Source organism: Aquarana catesbeiana, linkage group LG07, assembly GCF_042186555.1.
Source record: "Aquarana catesbeiana isolate 2022-GZ linkage group LG07, ASM4218655v1, whole genome shotgun sequence".
Taxonomy (NCBI): Eukaryota; Metazoa; Chordata; class Amphibia; order Anura; family Ranidae; genus Aquarana; species Aquarana catesbeiana.
The window spans coordinates 343,840,542-343,859,243 of NC_133330.1; the positions used below are offsets into that span (position 1 = coordinate 343,840,542).

The following is an 18,702-nucleotide window of genomic DNA, read 5'->3' on the forward strand; positions in this document are numbered from 1 at the left end:
CGTGTTCCATTGATCGGCAGCACTGAGATACTTTGTTCATGGATATCATGACACAACATGGTGGAAAAAGAGAGAGACGCGATCGACAAGTTTACGATTGTATCTTTAAACGTTGATTGAAATCCACTCCTTCATGTCCCATATTGATCAAATAGGTTGTTGACAATAGATTGATTATCCCTATTTGAAGGGATCGATCAGACAAAAAAAAAAATTGATTTATTAAAGCGGCAATTGGCCACTATTAGGCTCAGCAGACAAGATCTAGTTGGCAGTTCAGATGTCTCAGTCCAGCAGATATAGTAATACATTCCCGCCAATTCTAAGCTCCTCCCACCACCAGGCCGCCATATACAAATTTGTCTTTTTTTTTTTTTTTGGTTAATGACTCCGGCCTCGCTGTTTGTAAATATTGTAATTTCGGTTGGAGAGGCGCGAGGTGTCGGAGAGGCGCGAGGTGTCAGCGGGGACCTGCCATAACCTCAGATGACAGCTGCCATGGATCCGGGTCACTAACTCATGTCAAGCTGCAGGTCAACGCGTTAACCCACTAATTCATTTCCCCGCATCTCCAATACATAGCTAATAGAATCAATTTCACATCCTTAACCAGTTCCCCTCCGCGGGGACGGTGGGGGGCTCTGAACTACAGATGGTTCCCTGGTGGGGAAAGGGTCAATGTAAATTGGCTGTCACGCTCCAGCGCCCTGCGGAGTGCCTCCAGCCTGAAGCTCAGCTGTGCTCCAGCATTCAGGATGGGGATGAGTAGAGGGGGGGGGGGGGGCTCCACACAAAGGTAATCAATACAAGATCTCTGGAAATGACAAAAGAGCTCAGGAGACAGAGGAGGGTAAATCTGGAAGTGAAGAGTTCCATTGCTTACATTAATATATTTGCAGAAACACAAAATGTTTCTTCTACAGGAACGCCGAGATATGCGGCTGCAACGGCAACACCGGGATGGGTGAACCTACCGACGGGGATATAGACTAAAATATCCCCCCCCAGGAGTGTCGCTGCTTACAGACCTCTTCTACTTTTATCCCTCAAGTAGATAAAGCTAAAGCCCAACTCCAACCAAAACTCCAATGCCCCGTACACATGATCAAATTTTCTGATGGGAAATGTTCGATGGGAGCTTGTTTTCGGAAATTCCCACCGTGTGTGGGCTCCATCGGACATTTTCCGTCGGAATTTCCGACAGACAAAATTTGAGATCTGGATCTCAAATTTTCCAACAGCAAAATCCGTCGTAAATTCCGATCGCGTGTACACGATTCTGACGCACAAAGTTCCACGCATGCCCGGAATAAAGCAGAAGAGCCGCACTGGCTATTGAACTTCATTTTTTTCTCGGCTCGTCGTACGTGTTGTACGTCACCCGCGTTCTTGGCGATCGGAATTTCCGACAAGATTTGTGTGAATGTGCGTATGCGAGACAAGTTTCAGCCAACATCTGTCGGGAAAAAAAAAACATGGATTTCGTTGTCGGAATGTGCGATCAATGTCCGATCGTGTCTACGCGGCATTATTGTCAGGTTTGCATAGCCATCAGTGCTACACAGGTCCCCCCCATTTCTTGTTGACGGACACCTGGACAGAAAGTGAAAGAAATTATCCCACATGGGAAGACACGGTAATAAGACCCCGCCCCCATTGCTTCAGATTTCCCCTCACTTCCAGTTCTAAATCTCCTTAAAAAAAAAAACTGAAAAAAGGGTTATTTATGGTTACAAGAGTAGAGGGTTAGTGTTCAGTTTAGTTGGCTAAAATTAAGGGTAGAGAGTTGGAGTTATGGTTACAGGGTTAGAGATGGGGGTACAAGGCAAGGTTGGGGTTAGTGTGAGAAAGTGTCCCTCGCGCTACTAAGAGTAACAAAAATGTGTCTATAACAAAAGAGTGATGATAAGAAATAGTAACACCAGCTGCAAGACCTGTACGTGTTCACATAACACAAATGTAGAATTATATAAAGGTTGATCTCGCGCAGTGATAAGTGTAAAGCACTCTAAAACCAACAATGCAACATAGATAAATAAAGTGCAATAAACATGGGTAACCGACAGTTCCCTCATAATCAAGTAAAATGAATTCATCAAGTGAAAGGGTGGTATCAAATGTCCATAAATGAACCTATGTGCACACAAAATGTACAATAATGACAAAAAATGTAAAAAAAGTGTCCATAATAGTGAAAAAAATCCTGAATAAAATGATATAACGAAAATGTTGGATGAAGACTAATGTATAAGTAAGGAAACGATTGGATTGATAACTTCAGGTTCCACCAAAAAATAACATCCTATATTGGAGTGGAGAAGTGCTCAAAAATATTCATAACCAAAATTGATGCAGAAACCTAAAACAAGAGTCCATCCGCTGTTTTTATTAAATAAAATGACCTACTATTTAATTTACTACACCATTGGAGGCGCCCTCTTTTCTCCCCTTTCTCCCACCCACTATGGCGTCCATGTGAGCCTTTTAGGGCAGTACAGAGAGGCATTTGTCCATTTGGAGAAGTATCCCCTGGCTCCAGCATTAGGATACACATATACGAAGAGGTCCCAATAGAATGGTGTGGAATAGCTAATCCATTAGTGAAGCTTGTTTACTTCATCTATGAGGTAAGAGTCCTGTGAGACCATTCACTGGAAGAAACCATCTGTGGCACCATCCTTTATGGACAAGTTTTAAGTTTCTGCATCAATTTTGGTTATGAATATTTTTGAGCACTTCTCCACTCCAATATAGGACGTTATTCATTGGTGGAAACTGGAGTTATCATTCCCCCCCCCCCCCCCCCATCGTTTCCTTACTTATACACTAGTCTTCATCCAACATTTTCGTTATATCATTTTATTCAGGATTTTTTTTTCACTATTATGGACAGTTTTTTGGGGGTACAGGGGTGGAGGCCAGGTTAGAGGGTTGGAGTTATGGTTGCAGGGTTGGAGTTAGACTTACAGCAGTAGAGGGCTGAGGTTACAGTTACAAGTGCAGAGGGTTGGAATTACGGTTACAGGGGTAGAGACAAGTCTAGAGGGTTGGAGTTATGGTTAGAGGTAAAGGGTTGGGGTTAAGGTTACACGATTAGAGGCAAGCGTAGAGGGGTCGGAGTTATGGATACAGGGGTAGAAGATTCAAGTTTGGTTTAGTGGGTTAAATTTATAGTTACAGTTTTAAAGGTGGAGGCAGTGAGTTGGAGTTATGGGTGGATGATTGGGGTTATGGTTACAGGGTTAGAAGAGTAGAGGGTTAGAGTTATGGTTACAGGTAGGGGGGTTGGAGTTATGGTTACAGGAAGGGGTAGAGGGTCGGCGTTATGGTTACAGCTAGGGGTAGGGGGTCGGAGGTATGGTTACAGGTAGGGTATGGTTACAGATAGGGGTAGGGAGTCGGAGGTATGGTTACAGGTAGGGTATGGTTACAGATAGAGGTAGGGAGTCAGAGGTATGGTTACAGGTAGGGGTAGGAGTTATGGTTACAGGTAGGGGGTCGGAGGTATGGTTACAGGTAGGGGTAGAGGGTCGGAGTTATGGTTACAGGTAGGTGGTTGGATTTATGGTTACAGGTAGGGGTAGGGGGTCGGAGTTATGGTTACAGGTAGGGGGTCGGAGTTATGGTTACAGGTAGGTGGTTGGATTTATGGTTACAGGTAGGGGGTTGGAGTTATGGTTACTGGTAGGGGTTAAGGGTTGGAGTTATGGCTACAGGTAGGGGGTTGGAGTTATGGTTACAGGTAGGGGTAGAAGTTATGGTTACAGGTAGGGGGTCAGAGGTATGGTTACAGGTAGGGGTAGAGGGTCGGAGTTATGGTTACAGGTAGGGGTAGAGGGTCGGAGGTATGGTTACAGGTAGGGGTAGGAGTTAAGGTTACAGGTAGGGGTAGCGGGTCAGAGGTATGGTTACAGGTAGGGGTAGGAGTTATGGTTACAGGCAGGGGTAGGGGGTCAGAGGTATGGTTACAGGTAGGGGGGTCGGAGTTATGGTTACAGGTAGGGGTAGGGGGCCGGAGTTATGGTTACAGGTAGGGGAAGGAGTTATGGTTACAGCTAGGGGTAGAGGGTCAGAGGTATGGTTACAGGTAGGGGTAGAGGATTGGAGTTATGGTTACAGGTAGGGATAGGGGGTCGGAGTTATGGTTACAGGTAGGAGGTCGGAGTTATGGTTACAGGTAGGGGTAGAGGGTCAGAGTTATGGTTACAGGTAGGGGTAGAGGGTTGGAGTTATGGTTACAGGTAGGGGTAGGGGGTCGGAGTTATGGTTACAGGTAGGGGTAGAGGGTCAGAGTTATGGTTACAGGTAAAGGTAGAAGTTCCACCTATTCCTGACTGAAAACTAAACTGGATCCCACAACTGCTATACAGAGAGCTCAGTGTTGACTTTCAGGATGACGTAAATCTAATGGATCTGCTTTCCAAGAACACTCAGAGGCAAAGTTGTAAATAAGAATTTATTCGTTTTTGTGGTCAGTGAGCGGCTGTAGCAGCCCCCCGAACACTTCAGTCGGAAGATCTGTGGACAGCTGAGCACAGGATTGGTAGTTGGTTACATGAAGCTTATTGGAGGTCTTTGGAGCTTATTGGAGATCTTTGCCGGTCTTACAAAATGCTTAAACCAAGGCCTGGTAACAATACAAAGAATGGCTTCTGACATTGTTTCCAAACACTGCTGATCACAGTCTCAGCCTGGGAGTCCAGAGCACAGGAGGTTGCATTATTAGTGCAAATTTATTTTCAGGTAATATCTTTTTTTTTTTTTTTAGTGAACCTGTAGACAGGAAAATGTCATCTGCAAGTGTGGACCTGTTTTTTTTTTTGAAGACTTGGGGCTTTTAGGCAGCTACTCAATGACTTGGAGGAAGAAAAAAAAAACACAAAAAAAAGCAGATAGCCAATGAAAGCTGGACAGGAAGCCTTGCCCTTTGAAATCCCAAGGCAGCGATGGAAGCTCCCACAGATATCTGACCTTATGTTCACTAACAAGCAGTGGCGGCTGGTGCTCAAAAAATTTTTTTTTTGGGGGGGGGGGGGGGGGGGGGCACAAAAAAAAATCCTCAAACGCTGCCACTGTGCCCATCAAACACTGCCAGTGTCCCCCCCGCTGACACCCCCCCCCCCCGAGTGGAGCGCGGGACACAACGCTGACACATCCCCCCGCGGATGGATTGGTGCTTACCTTGTCCTCTTCTCCGGTGTCTCCTCTCCTCTCGCTTCCTCTGTCCCACTTCCGCCAAAGCGCTGAGCATCCAATAGGGGCACCTGGCACTTTGGCCAATCACAAAACAGGTCTCACTGACCTGCCTCCAGATTGGTGGGGAGGCAATGCAGTGTGAAAATAGTGAATATTTATTGGCTATGGTCACACAATTGGGTGGGATCAGGTAACACTTTCTGCGCCCCAAGCCCACCCTTTTATGAAGCCTATTAGAGCTCTAATCAGGTGCTTAAAAAAAAAAAAATACACCCCCTTCCGCCCCTGCCATAGGAATCCATGCGTCCGGCGTCCTGAAAGGGGCCGGGCGCATGGATAGGGAGGCGGCAGCAGGGATGGGGGGGCAGCGCCCATGTGCCCACAATGCACGGACCGCCACTGCTAACAAGGCTTGAGGTTACTCCTCCGCTAGCTACAGCAGGTTGTGAGATCAGCACCTTCACACCAGATAAAAATCAGAGCGCACTATTCCCAAGCCCAGGCACTGGGTGATCCTCCAAGAAGACCAGGTACCAGAACACACATAGAGGGGCTTCTCCTCGATCCAACAAGCCAAGCCAGTCCAGGCAAAATGAATCCTCCAACACTAAAATTCAACACTGCCAACTTTATTGACTGGATAGCATTGTCCACTTCTGACTGGTTTCTCCCACAGGACTGTGCTTAACCACTTAAGGCCCGGGCCTATTTTTCAAACTTGTTTACAAGTCAAAATAATTTTTCTTTGCTAGAAAATTACTAAGAATCCCGAAACATTTTTTCCAGACACCCTAGAGAATAAAATGGCGGGCGTTGCAATACTTTTTGTCACACCGTATTTGTGCAGCGGTCTTACAAGCGCATTTTTATGGAAAAAAACCCCCAAAAAAACACATTTTTGAATTTAAAAATAAGACAACAGTAAAGTTAGCCCAATTTTTTTTTTACATTGTGAAAGATAATGTTACATCGAGTAAATTGATACCCAACATGTCATGCTTCAAAATTGCGCCCGCTCGTGGAATGGCGACAAACTTTGACCCTTAAAAATCTCCATAGGCGACTTTTAAAAATTTCTACAGGTTACCAGTTTTGAGTTATGCCGCGTACACACGATCGGAAATTCCGCCAGAAAAAGTCCGATGTGAGCTTTAGGTCGGAAATTCCGACCGTGTGTATGCTCCATCGGACTTTTGCTGGCGGAAAAGATTGAGAGCATGTTCTCTATTTTTCCAACGGAAAAAGTTCCTATCGGAAATTCCGGTCGTCTCTAGCAATTCCGACGCGCAAAATTCCTACACATGCTCGGAAACAATTCGACACATGCTCGGAAGCACTGAACTTCATTTTCTCGGCTCGTTGTAGTGTTGTACGTCACCGCATTCTTGACGGTCGAAAGTTCACAGAACTTTTGTGTGACCATGCGTATGCGAGGCAAGCTTGAGCGGAATTCCGTCGGAAAAACCATTCCAATTTAAAAAAAAAAAAAAAAAAAAAAAAAAAAAAAATTCCTGCAGTTTAGGCTGATATGTATTCCTCAACATATTTTTTAGTAAAAAAAAAAAAAAAATCACCATAAGCGTATATTGATTGATTTGCGCAAACGTTATCGCGTCTTGCAAAATAGGGGATAGATTTATAGCAATTAAAAAAAAATTTTTTTAAACTAGTAATGGCCCCAATCTGCGATTTTAATCGTGACTGTGACATTGACGGACACATCAGACACTTTTGACACTATTTTGGGACCATTCACATTTATACTCCGATCAGTGATATAAAATGCACTGATTACTGTATACATGTCACTGGCAGGGAAGGGGTTAACACTAGGGGGCGATCAAGGGGTTAAGTGTGTTCCCTGTGTGTGTTCTTTGAGGGGAGGGGACTCAAGGGGAGGAGACCGATTGGTGATCCTCTGTACTAGGAACACACGATCGGTCTCCTCTCACCTGACAGGATGTTGATCTGTGCGTTTACACACAGATCCATGTCCCGGCAATCGCGGGTGCCCGACGGACATCGCAGCCTCCGGGCACGCGCATCAGCTCCTGAGTGACATGGCGGGCGCGCGCCCCCCCGAGGGCCAGGAAGCCGAGGACGTCATACGACGCCTGCCCAGGATGGGAGATCCCTCCTGTGGACGTCATATGACTATAGACCCGTATTGAAGTGGGTAAATGTTGCCACCGCTGCCCTCTCTCCCTGTAGCAGCAATAGGGGAAGAAGTTTCATGTAGTAGCGCTTACTTTTTAAAATCAGCACGGCTGTGCGGGGCTCCGCCCCCCCACATGGCCGTATCATTGATTCACACAGCTGTGTGTGGGAATGAACTACAAGCCCCAGCATCCTTTGTGGTTGTTCTCAATGAACTTACCACGGCGCTGTGGGCCACCATTGTAGTTCACGGATTTGTTCGTCAGAACACAGATATACTGACAGGTCTGCAGGAGACCTGCAAGGCACCAGCGATCTTCTGATTGCTGGTGCAATGCTTTACAGGCTCCAAAAGAAAAATAGAAAAAGAAAATGCACTTTTTTTTACCTGAAAAAAAAAAAAAAATGTGCATTTGGTTTTTCTGAAAGGCGAACTGATCCTTTAAATCACTAATCTACATTGAAGTTCGGTCTTATGGGTGAAGTATGTCACAGGATGTGGTCCCAGGTAGGGGACTCCTTGTCTGTCCAGATCAATAAAGTTGTCAGTATTGAATTTTATGGGACTGCCACGGGCTTTGTCCTGGAGCTGTATAGCACCGTGTCAGTGCTGTGCCTGGGAGACGGCTGCTCCATGCAAATGCGTTGTTGCCAAAACACATCCACATACATATAATCATCCACAGATCACATACAGCTGAAAAACGCACATAAATATTTCCAGGGATTATCAGACTGTGTTTCATGCACTGTGTTATGTACTTAACTAAATTTTCCTGTTAAATGTGGACAGCTATTTAAAAAAACAAAATTTATTGCGCTTGGGCCAATATAAAAGGTCCTAACAAAATAGCAGCTAGCGCAATATTGTTGGCAACAATAAGCAGTAATATGTAAATGGCTAGCGGCTGTATTTCCGGAATGCAGCTAATATCCGTTTTTGCATAAACTGACCCCACATAAATCTGCCGTATCGTACATTTAGGCCACACCCCTGAGGACATCATCAGATGACGAAACACGTAGGGAGGAGCTGGAACGTGTGACACGATTACGTGCTGAGACGCAGTGGCCATCTTGTTGGTTGGAAACGCCGGTCGTTTTTCCAGATGCGTGTGTTCTACTATGAGAATGTGCGTTTAACTCTTCGGTTTTAATAAATCTTTATCTGGGATGCCTGTGCAATGAGGATTCTTTTGTTCATTTTTTTTTTTTGTCTCGTGGTGGAAGTTCCTATTGGCATACGTGTGGGCTGTCGGCAACTTATGTGAGTCGGCATCCGTTACCTGTCTATTGGTGCAAGTCTAATCTCGCTCAGGAGGGAGGCGAGACCACCATGAGATGTTACCTACGGCTTTAATATCTTTATCTTAGGGTAAGAGTCAGTGTGATTGGGTGTTGGTGACGGCTTCCATCCATCATCACAACCGCTCAGGAAGATCACTTTGAATGCTTATGAATATATTATCATTATGGAGATTATTTAGTCGAGAGCTACACCCTTACTACATAAATGTGGACAGCTGAGGTAAATGGAACCCAGAGAGGGGGGAAAAAAACAAATCCATGGGATGAAATGAGAGCCAGCGCTGGGATTGGTCAGGCTTTGGCTATAGATCGCAAGACAACAAACAGTCCGTTACCCAACCTTGAGTTCAGACGGGGGGGGGGTGGGACGGACCGGGATACTTTTTTTTTTTTTTTTCGGATTCAGACCTCCTCAGCTCGGGGGTGGTGCAGAGGAAGAGGCTGCAAGGAGGAACGATGACATCATCAGTCGGTATTCTCTCACAGACGGAGCCATGATTTTCCTAGTTTCGGGGGTTCTATGAACATTCCGTAGCAGAATTCTTTTTTTTTTTTTAAAGTCCAATGGCAGCGGAACTCTCCTGGAGATATTATGATAATGGCCTCCATAACAAGAAACTTTACAAGTTCAGGAAAGTAAAAAAAACGCTTTGTGTGTGATCTCCGACCCTGGATCTCTTCCACACACCAAAAGCGCCACAAACAATAAAAATTTTATTTTTTTTTTTTTTGGAAACTGGAGCTGGCAGCAGCAGGAAAATATTACAGTAATTGTTGGAAACGGGCGGCCAACTCGGAGCACTTCCAGAGCCTGCAGCCATGATCTGGGCTGTGAGTGCGGCACAGCTGTTCACCGGGAGGGCGAGCTCTGTCCGGCATACGAGGGGTTAATCCTGGGCAGAGATATCACACATGTGCCGCTCGTAGAGGACATTTATTCTTCTATACCCGTCTATACCCTGTCTGAGGGCCACATGCACCCCCTTTGGTACTTCCTGTATGGACCTTTGCAGAAAACAGCAGTTAGTAGTGGAAGAATTCCACCATTAAAAAGGTATGTCTCCCCCCCCCCCCAACCCATCCCCCAAAAAAGTAACAAAAATCCCAAAAATAAATTACATTCAACTTTTTAGAACCTTCCCTGGAAAAACAAAATAAAAAAAACAAACAAAAAAAAAAAAACCCAAAAAAACCCCAAAAAACAAAAAACAGAATAAAATAAAAAACAAAATAGAAAAAATAAAAAACACTGCCCCACCCATAAAATGAAGCTATTCATTAACATTTTTGAGGCTATTCATTTATACACAACATTGTAAACATATAACTTATATTACATGTGCTTCGCATTTCTCCTTTTTCTTCTTTTCCCTGCTTAATTTACAGTTAAAAAAATATATCACAAAACGGCACAAAATGGGGAAAAAAAAAAACAAAAAAAACCAAAAACATGAAGTTCATAAAAAGAATGCGGACAATCAAGGGGGAGGGGTCTGTACAAGGTCCCATCGCTGCTTTCGGCGAGTCTGCGGTCACACGCAGGACAGAAAGGTGGGGTGGAATCCGTGGGGGGGGGGGGGGGGGGGGGGTAGGGAAGGCGAGCTCGTGGGGGAAGGAGGAGGTGTAAACAAAAAACTGTCTGGATAGCGAGTCCTCGGCTCCGCCTATAAATTCGCTGTTAAAGGGGGTTAAAATCAGCAGCAGGAACAGGGAGAAGAGGAAAAGGTGGAGAGCGGCGCGGTGGGCGGGGGGGTTCGGGTCAGCGGTTTCTCCCCCGTTAGTGCTAATGGAAGGAAGTGAGGACGTGGAAGCCACAAGAGTTCAGTCTGTCGGGAAATGTCCGTTTTCTTCCTCTTATAATTTATTTACTCCATAATAAAGTCTATTAAAGTGTCTTTGAGCTTCCGAATGTCCCTCTGTCACATTTTGGGCCTCAGCCTCCGGAAAGGAGAAGGTGTGAGGACAAACAAGGTGGGGTGGGGGGGTAAGGTGGGGACTAGCGGTGTGTGGGGGGAGGCCGGAGCGGTGTCAGTCCCTCTTCACACGGCTTTCACAAGTAGACGCGTCTCAAGTCCCCAGGTGATGTGATGGTGTTACACTGCGGACACAGCTTCTTCGCTCCCTGAAACATGGACAAGAAAAGACGTCTGTTAGACAAAAGGCACTTCTATTGTACAATGGTCAGCACTGGGGTCCCGCAGCACTGGGGTCTCGCAGCACTGGGGTCTCGCAGCACTGGGGTCTCGCAGCACTGGGGTCTCGCAGCACTGGGGTCCCGCAGCACTGGGGTCCCGCAGCACTGGGGTCCCGCAGCACTGGGGTCCCGCAGCACTGGGGTCCCGCAGCACTGGGGTCCCGCATTCAATGCCTACAGTGTAGAATTCTTGTTACAAATCGCCTCCTACAAGTCAAATACATCCCGGTGCATGGGTCACACTTTTAGCCATTAACCACTTGAGTACTGCGAGCGGCTGGCAGCTACAGACCAGGAGACGTACCTGAACGCCACCCGGCACATGGGTGACCGCTGTGTCCACCAGACATAACGGATTGCAGCTCCTGGTACCGGGCCCCTTTGCGTGATCGCGGTGGTCACATTGTGATCACGTGATGCCCAGCCACCCAATCACAATGTGAACACAACTGTTATGAATGGCTCAGGTACCATGTGATAGCTGTGGGCTAATCAGAGCATCACAACTCCTATGAATGAAACCCAAGCATAACAGTTCAAAACATTGCTGTTACAGTGATCACTGTAACAGCAATAAGAAAAAAAAAAAAAAAAACCCCACTCATCAGCCCCCCAAGAGTAGAACAGTGTTACTAACTATACTGATGACAGGATGTAAAAAAAAGTAAAATAAAAAGAAAAAAGTAAAAAAAAAAAAAAAAATGGAATTAAAAAAAAAAATCCATTGAAAAATGTTTTTTTCCCCTAAAACATACTGTTACCAGTCAGCATCCCTAATCACCACCACACCAGTCATATGATGATGTCGTACTGCACTGGTGACAGTATGTAAAATTTTTTTAAAAAGTTAAAAAAAAAAAAAAACCCAAATTTATTTAAGTCTCTTTGTTTTACACAAGTGACAAAAACTAAAAGTAAAAAAAAAATAAAAATAAAAAAAAACCCCTCACCATGGCCTCCTACTAAATACCTTGGACTGTTGTACTTTCCAAAAAGGGGTGATTTGGGGGGTATTGGTACAGTCCTGACATTTTGGAGGCCCCAAGAAACGAGATTGGCCATCAATACATCAGGATTGATTGCTTTTTAAATATATATCTCATAGTTTGGGGACTCTATAACTTTCCTACAGACTAAATAATACACACCGAAAAAAAACTTAGTAGTGATAATTATATAGATCTTATTTGGGTACAGCGTTGCATGACCGCACAATTGTCAGTTAAAAGTAGCGAAGTGCTAAATAGCAAAAAAAAAAAAAAAAGCCTGGTCATAAAGGGGTTAAAAGCTTCCAGAGGTTAAAATGCCCCTTCACTCCCCAGATCTACTTTCGCTCCCTACACCTCCAGCCACAATATGAATTTTTTTTTGTCTGGCCAACACCCCCCCCAAATCGCTATTCCTTCTTAGGTGAGGATGACCTGCCCTCCCCCCCACAGGCTCCTATATGTAAGTGTCACTGGAGCAGGGACGCAATGGGCGGACCTGAAGGCGTGTCATCAGGACCGGCTGCTGAATGTGGAAGAGACCGCCGGCTCTCGATGATGTCAGAGAAGAAGATGGCGGTGTCGGACTTGGGCTGTGGAAGCGGATCACAGCAGGACAATGCTGAATTCGCTGGGCAGGTGAATTTGTGGAGCGAGAACAACCCTGCATAATAGGCAAGAGGGGGTGGGGGGAGAAAAAAAGCACAATAGTGAAATTCCGTTATCCCTCTGTCCCTAAAAAAAAAAAACTCTCATACATATCTCTCTGTCATAACTGGCAGCAAATACCCAGTGATCCCGCCCTTCATCTTCTCCTTCTTTAGCTTTCTGACCACACTAGGCATGTAAGCAGATCCCTGTTGGCATGGGCACTTTGCATCAGCTTAGCTCCTAATGCTCTTACAGGACACTGTGCCCACTCACGGTGTGCCTGTAGCCAGCTTGCCTGACACCCCCCCCCCCCCCCTGCCCAGTTTGATTGACGGCCATAGCAGCAGCTGGGTCTAGTGAATATAAACCACACCCCCTGCGTGACTGGCATGCGGCAGTTATCAGGGACACGGACTGGTGACCGTAGGTTTAATGCCTTCAACACCGGGCATATTTACCCCCTTCCTGCCCAGGCCAATTTCTAGCTCTGAGCGTGGTCTCACTTTGAATGACAACTGCACAGTCATGCGATACTGTACCCATAGGAAATTTTTATCATTTTGTTCACATGAATAGAACTTTCTTTTGGTTGGATTTAATCACCACTGGGATTATTTTTTGCTAAATAAACAAAAAAAAGACAAAGTGTTGAAAAAAAAACAAAACACATTTTTGTCTGTCATAAATTTTTACAAATAATCTTTCTTCATAAATTTAGGCCAAACTGTATTGTGCTACATTTCTTCAGTGACAACACCTCAAATCAGTGTATTTAGTCTGTAGGGAAGTTATAGTGTCCAAAAACTACGGGATATACAGAGCATCAGGAAAGTAGTCACAGCGCTTCACTTTTTCCACTTTTTTTTTGTTACGTTACAGCCTTATACCAAAATGGATTAAAATAATTATTTTCCTCAAAATTCTACAAACAATCCCGTATGACAACGTGACACGTTTGTTTGAAATCTTTGCAAATTTATATATATAAAAAAAATCCCATGTCCACAAGTATCACAGGCTCCTCCCATGTCCACAAGTATCACAGGCTCCTCCCATGTCCACAAGTATCACAGGCTCCTCCCATGTCCACAAGCATCACAGGCTCCTCCCATGTCCACAAGCATCACAGGCTCCTCCCATGTCCACAAGCATCACAGGCTCCTCCCATGTCCACAAGCATCACAGGCTCCTCCCATGTCCACAAGCATCACAGGCTCCTCCCATGTCCACAAGCATCACAGGCTCCTCCCATGTCCACAAGCATCACAGGCTCCTCCCATGTCCACAAGCATCACAGGCTCCTCCCATGTACATAAGTATCACAGACTCCTCCCATGTACACAAATATCACAGGCCCCTCCCATGTACATAAGTATCACAGACTCCTCCCATGTACACAAATATCACAGGCCCCTCCCATGCACATAAGTATCACAGGCTCCTCCCATGTACAGAAGTATCACAGGCTCCTCCCATGTACATAATTATCACAGGCTCCTCCCATGTACATAAGTATCACAGGCTCCTCCCATGTACATAAGTATCACAGGCTCCTCCCATGTACATAAGTATCACAGGCTCCTCCCATGTACATAAGTATCACAGGCTCCTCCCATGTACATAAGTATCACAGGCTCCTCCCACGTACATAAGTATCACAGGCTCCTCCCATGTACATAAGTATCACAGCCTTTGCTCAATACTTTGGTGAAGCTCCTTTGGCACCAATTACATCCTCAAGTCTTGTTGAGTATGATGCTACAAGCTTGGCACTCCTATTTTTGCGCATTTTCTATCATTCTTCTTTGTAGGACCTCTCAAGCTTCATCAGGTTGGATGGGGAGTGTCGGTGCACAGCCATTTTCAGATCTTTCCAGAGATGTTCAATCGGGTTCAAGTCTGGGCTCTGGCTGGACCACTCGGGGACATTCACAGAGTTGTCCTGGAGCCACTCCTTTGTTATCTTGGCTGTGTGCTTAGAGTTATTGTCCTGTTGGAAGATGAACCTTCACCCCAGTCTGAGGTCCAGAGCACTCTGGAGCAGGTTTTCATAAAAAAGGTCTCTGTACAATGCTGCATTCATCTTTCCCTCCATCCTGACTAGTCTCCCAGTTCCTGCCGCTGATAAACATCCCCCAGCATGATGCTGCCACCACCATGCTTCACTGTACGGATGGTATTGGCCAGGTGATGAGCGGTGCCTGGTTTCCTCCAGACATAACGATTGCCATTCAGGCCAAAGAGTTCAATCTTTGTTCCATCAGACCAGAGAATTTTGTTTCTCATTACCTGAGAGTCATTCGGGTGCCTTTTTGCAAACTCCAGATGGGCTGTCATGTGCCTTTTACTGAGGAGTGGCTTCCGTCTGGCCACTCTACCATACAGGCCTGATTGGTGGAGTGCTGCAGAGATGGTTGTTCTTCTGGAAGATTCTCCTCTCTCCACAGAGAAACGCTGGAGCTCTGTCAGAGTGACCATAGGGTTCTTGGTCACCTCCCTGACTAAGGCCCTTCGCCCCCGATCGCTCAGTTTGGCCGGGCGGCCCGCTCTAGGAAGAGTCCTGGTGGTTCCAAACTTCTTCCATCTACAGATGATGGAGGCCACTGTGCTCATTGGGACGTTCGATGCTGCAGAAATGTTTCTGTACCCTTCCCCCGATCTGTGCCTCCATACAATCCTGTCTCCGAGGTCTACAGACAATTCCTTGGACTTCATGGCTTGGTTTGTGCTCTGACATGCACTGTTACCTGTGGGACCGTCTATAGACAGGTGTGTGCCTTTCCAAATCATGTCCAATCAACTGAATTTACCACAGGTGGACTCCAATCAAGTTGTAGAAACATCTCAAGGATGATCAGTGGAAACAGGAGGCACCTGAGCTCAATTCTGAGTGTCATGGGAGGAGCCCGTGATACTTATGTGCATGGGAGGAGCCCGTGATACTTATGTGCATGGGAGGAGCCCGTGATACTTATGTGCATGGGAGGAGCCCGTGATACTTATGTGCATGGGAGGAGCCCGTGATACTTATGTGCATGGGAGGAGCCCGTGATACTTATGTGCTTGGGAGGAGCCCGTGATACTTATGTGCATGGGAGGAGCCCGTGATACTTATGTGCATGGGAGGAGCCCGTGATACTTATGTGCATGGGAGGAGCCCGTGATACTTATGTGCATGGGAGGAGCCCGTGATACTTATGTGCATGGGAGGAGCCCGTGATACTTATGTGCATGGGAGGAGCCCGTGATACTTATGTGCATGGGAGGAGCCCGTGATACTTATGTGCATGGGAGGAGCCCGTGATACTTATGTGCATGGGAGGAGCCCGTGATACTTATGTGCATGGGAGGAGCCCGTGATACTTATGTGCATGGGAGGAGCCCGTGATACTTATGTGCATGGGAGGAGCCCGTGATACTTATGTGCATGGGAGGAGCCCGTGATACTTATGTGCATGGGAGGAGCCCGTGATACTTATGTGCATGGGAGGAGCCCGTGATACTTATGTGCATGGGAGGAGCCCGTGATACTTATGTACATGGGAGGAGCCCGTGATACTTATGTACATGGGAGGAGCCTGTGATACTTATGTACATGGGATTTTTTCCTTTTTTATTTTTAATAAATTTGCAAAGATTTCAAACAAACTTCTTTCCCATTGTCATTATGGGGGATTGTTTGTAGAATTTTGAGGAAAATAATGAATGTAATCCATTTTGGAATGAGGCTGTAACATAACAAAACGTGGAAAAAGTGAAGCGCTGTGAATGTGCCGACGGACGATTTTATTTCTTGAGGCCCCAAGAACACTAGGATCAGTACAAATACCCCCCCAAATGACCCCCTTTTTAGAAAGTAGACGGTCCAAGGTATGAGGTTTTGAAGTTTTTTGTCACAATTTTTTTTTGAAGATGAAGAAATGAAATAATTTTTTTTTTTTTTTTTTTTTTTACATACTACCAGTGCAGTATAGAGTCACAATATAGAGTACTGGTGTAATGATGATCAGGGACACTGACTGGTAACAGTAAGTTTACAATAAAAAAAAACAAAAAAGTAAATCATTTTTTATTCATTTTTTTTAAACATTAAGGCCCCTTTCACACTGGGGCGGCGTCGGCGGTAAAGCGCCGCTATTGTCAGCGGCGCTTTACCGTCGGCATTCGGCTGCTAGCGGGGTGGTTTTACCCCCCGCTAGCGGAAGAGAAAGGGTTAAAAACCACCGCAAAGCGCCTCTGCAGAGGCGCTTTGCCGGCGGTATAGCCGCGCTGTCCCATTGATTTCAATGGGCAGGAGCGGTATATACTCCGCTCCTTCACCGCTCCGAAGATGCTGCTAGCAGGACTTTTTTTCCCGTCCTGCCAGTGCACCGCTCCAGTGTGAAAGCCCTCGGGGCTTTCACACTGGAGACAAAGCAGCGGCACTTTCGGGTCGGTTTGCAGGCGCTATTATATGCGCAATAGCGCCTGCAAACCGCCCCAGAGTGAAAGGGCCCTTTACATTTTTGGCCCAGGTACCATGTAATAGCTGTGGGACAATCTCAGCATCACTCTACAGGAAATACAGATGAATAACATTCAATCATAACAACTTTGTTGGCATAGTGATCATGAGGTCACATAGTGACCATATTGTGATCACATGATCCCTGGGCCGGGTACCGGGCGCTGCAATCTGCTGTGTCCACCCCGGGCTGGATGGCATACATATACGTGATCCAGCCTGCCCGTGCTGCCCGCAGTAAATGCACTGTGGGCGGCCGGCAATTGGTTAATGTTGGAACGTTGCAATGTTTTTCTGCTTTCTATTTCACGCCTTCACATAAACTTTAACAGTTCGCAATCTGCCCTCCTAGAACCACTTCCAAATAAAGAAAAAAAAAGCCCACCTTTGAAGATCCCTCGAATTCCCACCTGTTCCAGCAGAACCCCCGGCCTTTTAATTCAGCCTCTCCCACCACCTGCTCCCCCCCGTTTGGATGACGCCAGCTCCGTCGCCGAGCTCTATCGTTACCCCATAATAGCGCACCTGCCCTGCTAAACTAGTTTTATAAGATGGGCGAGATATTGGCGTCTTTCATCCTCTTGCATATAAAATGGTTTCCTCCTGCAAGCTGCTCCACGCCTCCCCTTCAAGCCTATTAAACCCCAAATTGCTTATTACAAAGTAAAAAAAAAAAAATAAAAATAAAAGAAGTATGTTGTAGCAGATCTGAGCGCTCACAGATGAGACTGTTCTATATTACAGAATTTGTTGGTATAATCGATGTACCCCCCCAGCTTCGCCATTGGACAGGTAAGCTTTATTGTTAATTTAATCGATGAGGACCTGACAGAGGCACATGGGTCAGGAAGGGGAGGTATACAGAAAGGTGGGTAATATTTAAAGGTCCAGAAAGATGGGGGGGCCGGGGAGAGGGTGGGGGGGGGGGGGGGGTTGTTGGCAGAGGTAAAGGGCAGACTTAACGAGATTACACACATCGACTTTGATCAAGACACAAAAGCAGCGAGGCGTTCCAAGGCTTTTATTGGCATCTTCGGGCTACATTTTAATGGTTACATTAGTAGCCGGCTATTTCAGGCAGCGAGGACTGGTTTAATAAATTGAGGGCTGAGGGGCGGGGGTGGGGGGCTCCTGGAACACATGAGAGGATGCTTATTAATTGTTTCCCAGCACAAGTGCCAAGATCCTTAATGTGTGTATATGTTTCTAATCCGCCGGCTGGGAACGCGCGCTCTCCGCGCCACAATACAGCCAGATGTAACGATGGTGCAAACGCCGAATCGTCTGCCAGAACTGCCGATGAGGAGAGAGTATTGAGTATTGCTGACTGGAGGGCTGCATGAGGAACCACAAATACCAGCATACCCCACTAGCCAGGACAAAGGCGGACACACTGGAGGACTGTATGAGGCACTACAAATCCCAGCACACCACAGTAACCAGGACAGAGGCGAATACACTGGAGGACTGTATGAGGCACTACAAATCCCAGCACACCACAGTAACCGGGACAGAGGCGAACACACTGGAGGACTGTATGAGGAACTACAAATCCCAGCATACCCCATTAGCCAGGACAAAGGCAGACACACTGGATGAGGGCTGTATGAGGAACTACAAATCCCAGCATACCCCATTAGCCAGGACAAAGGCGGACACACTGGATGAGGACTGTATGAGGAACTACAAATCCCAGCATACCCCAC

General features: G+C 46.2%; 1 protein-coding gene across 1 annotated transcript in view; it reads right to left on the reverse strand.

Annotated features, from left to right (window-relative positions):
• Window positions 1-9,939: 9,939 nt before the first annotated feature.
• RNF220 (ring finger protein 220) overlaps window positions 9,940-18,702 on the reverse strand; it is a 144,651-nt gene continuing 135,888 nt past the window's right edge. Inside the window, 1 exon segment of the mRNA XM_073593979.1 lies at window positions 9,940-10,783. Within this exon segment, the coding sequence (XP_073450080.1) occupies window positions 10,712-10,783 (72 nt within the window). The 3' untranslated portion in view covers window positions 9,940-10,711.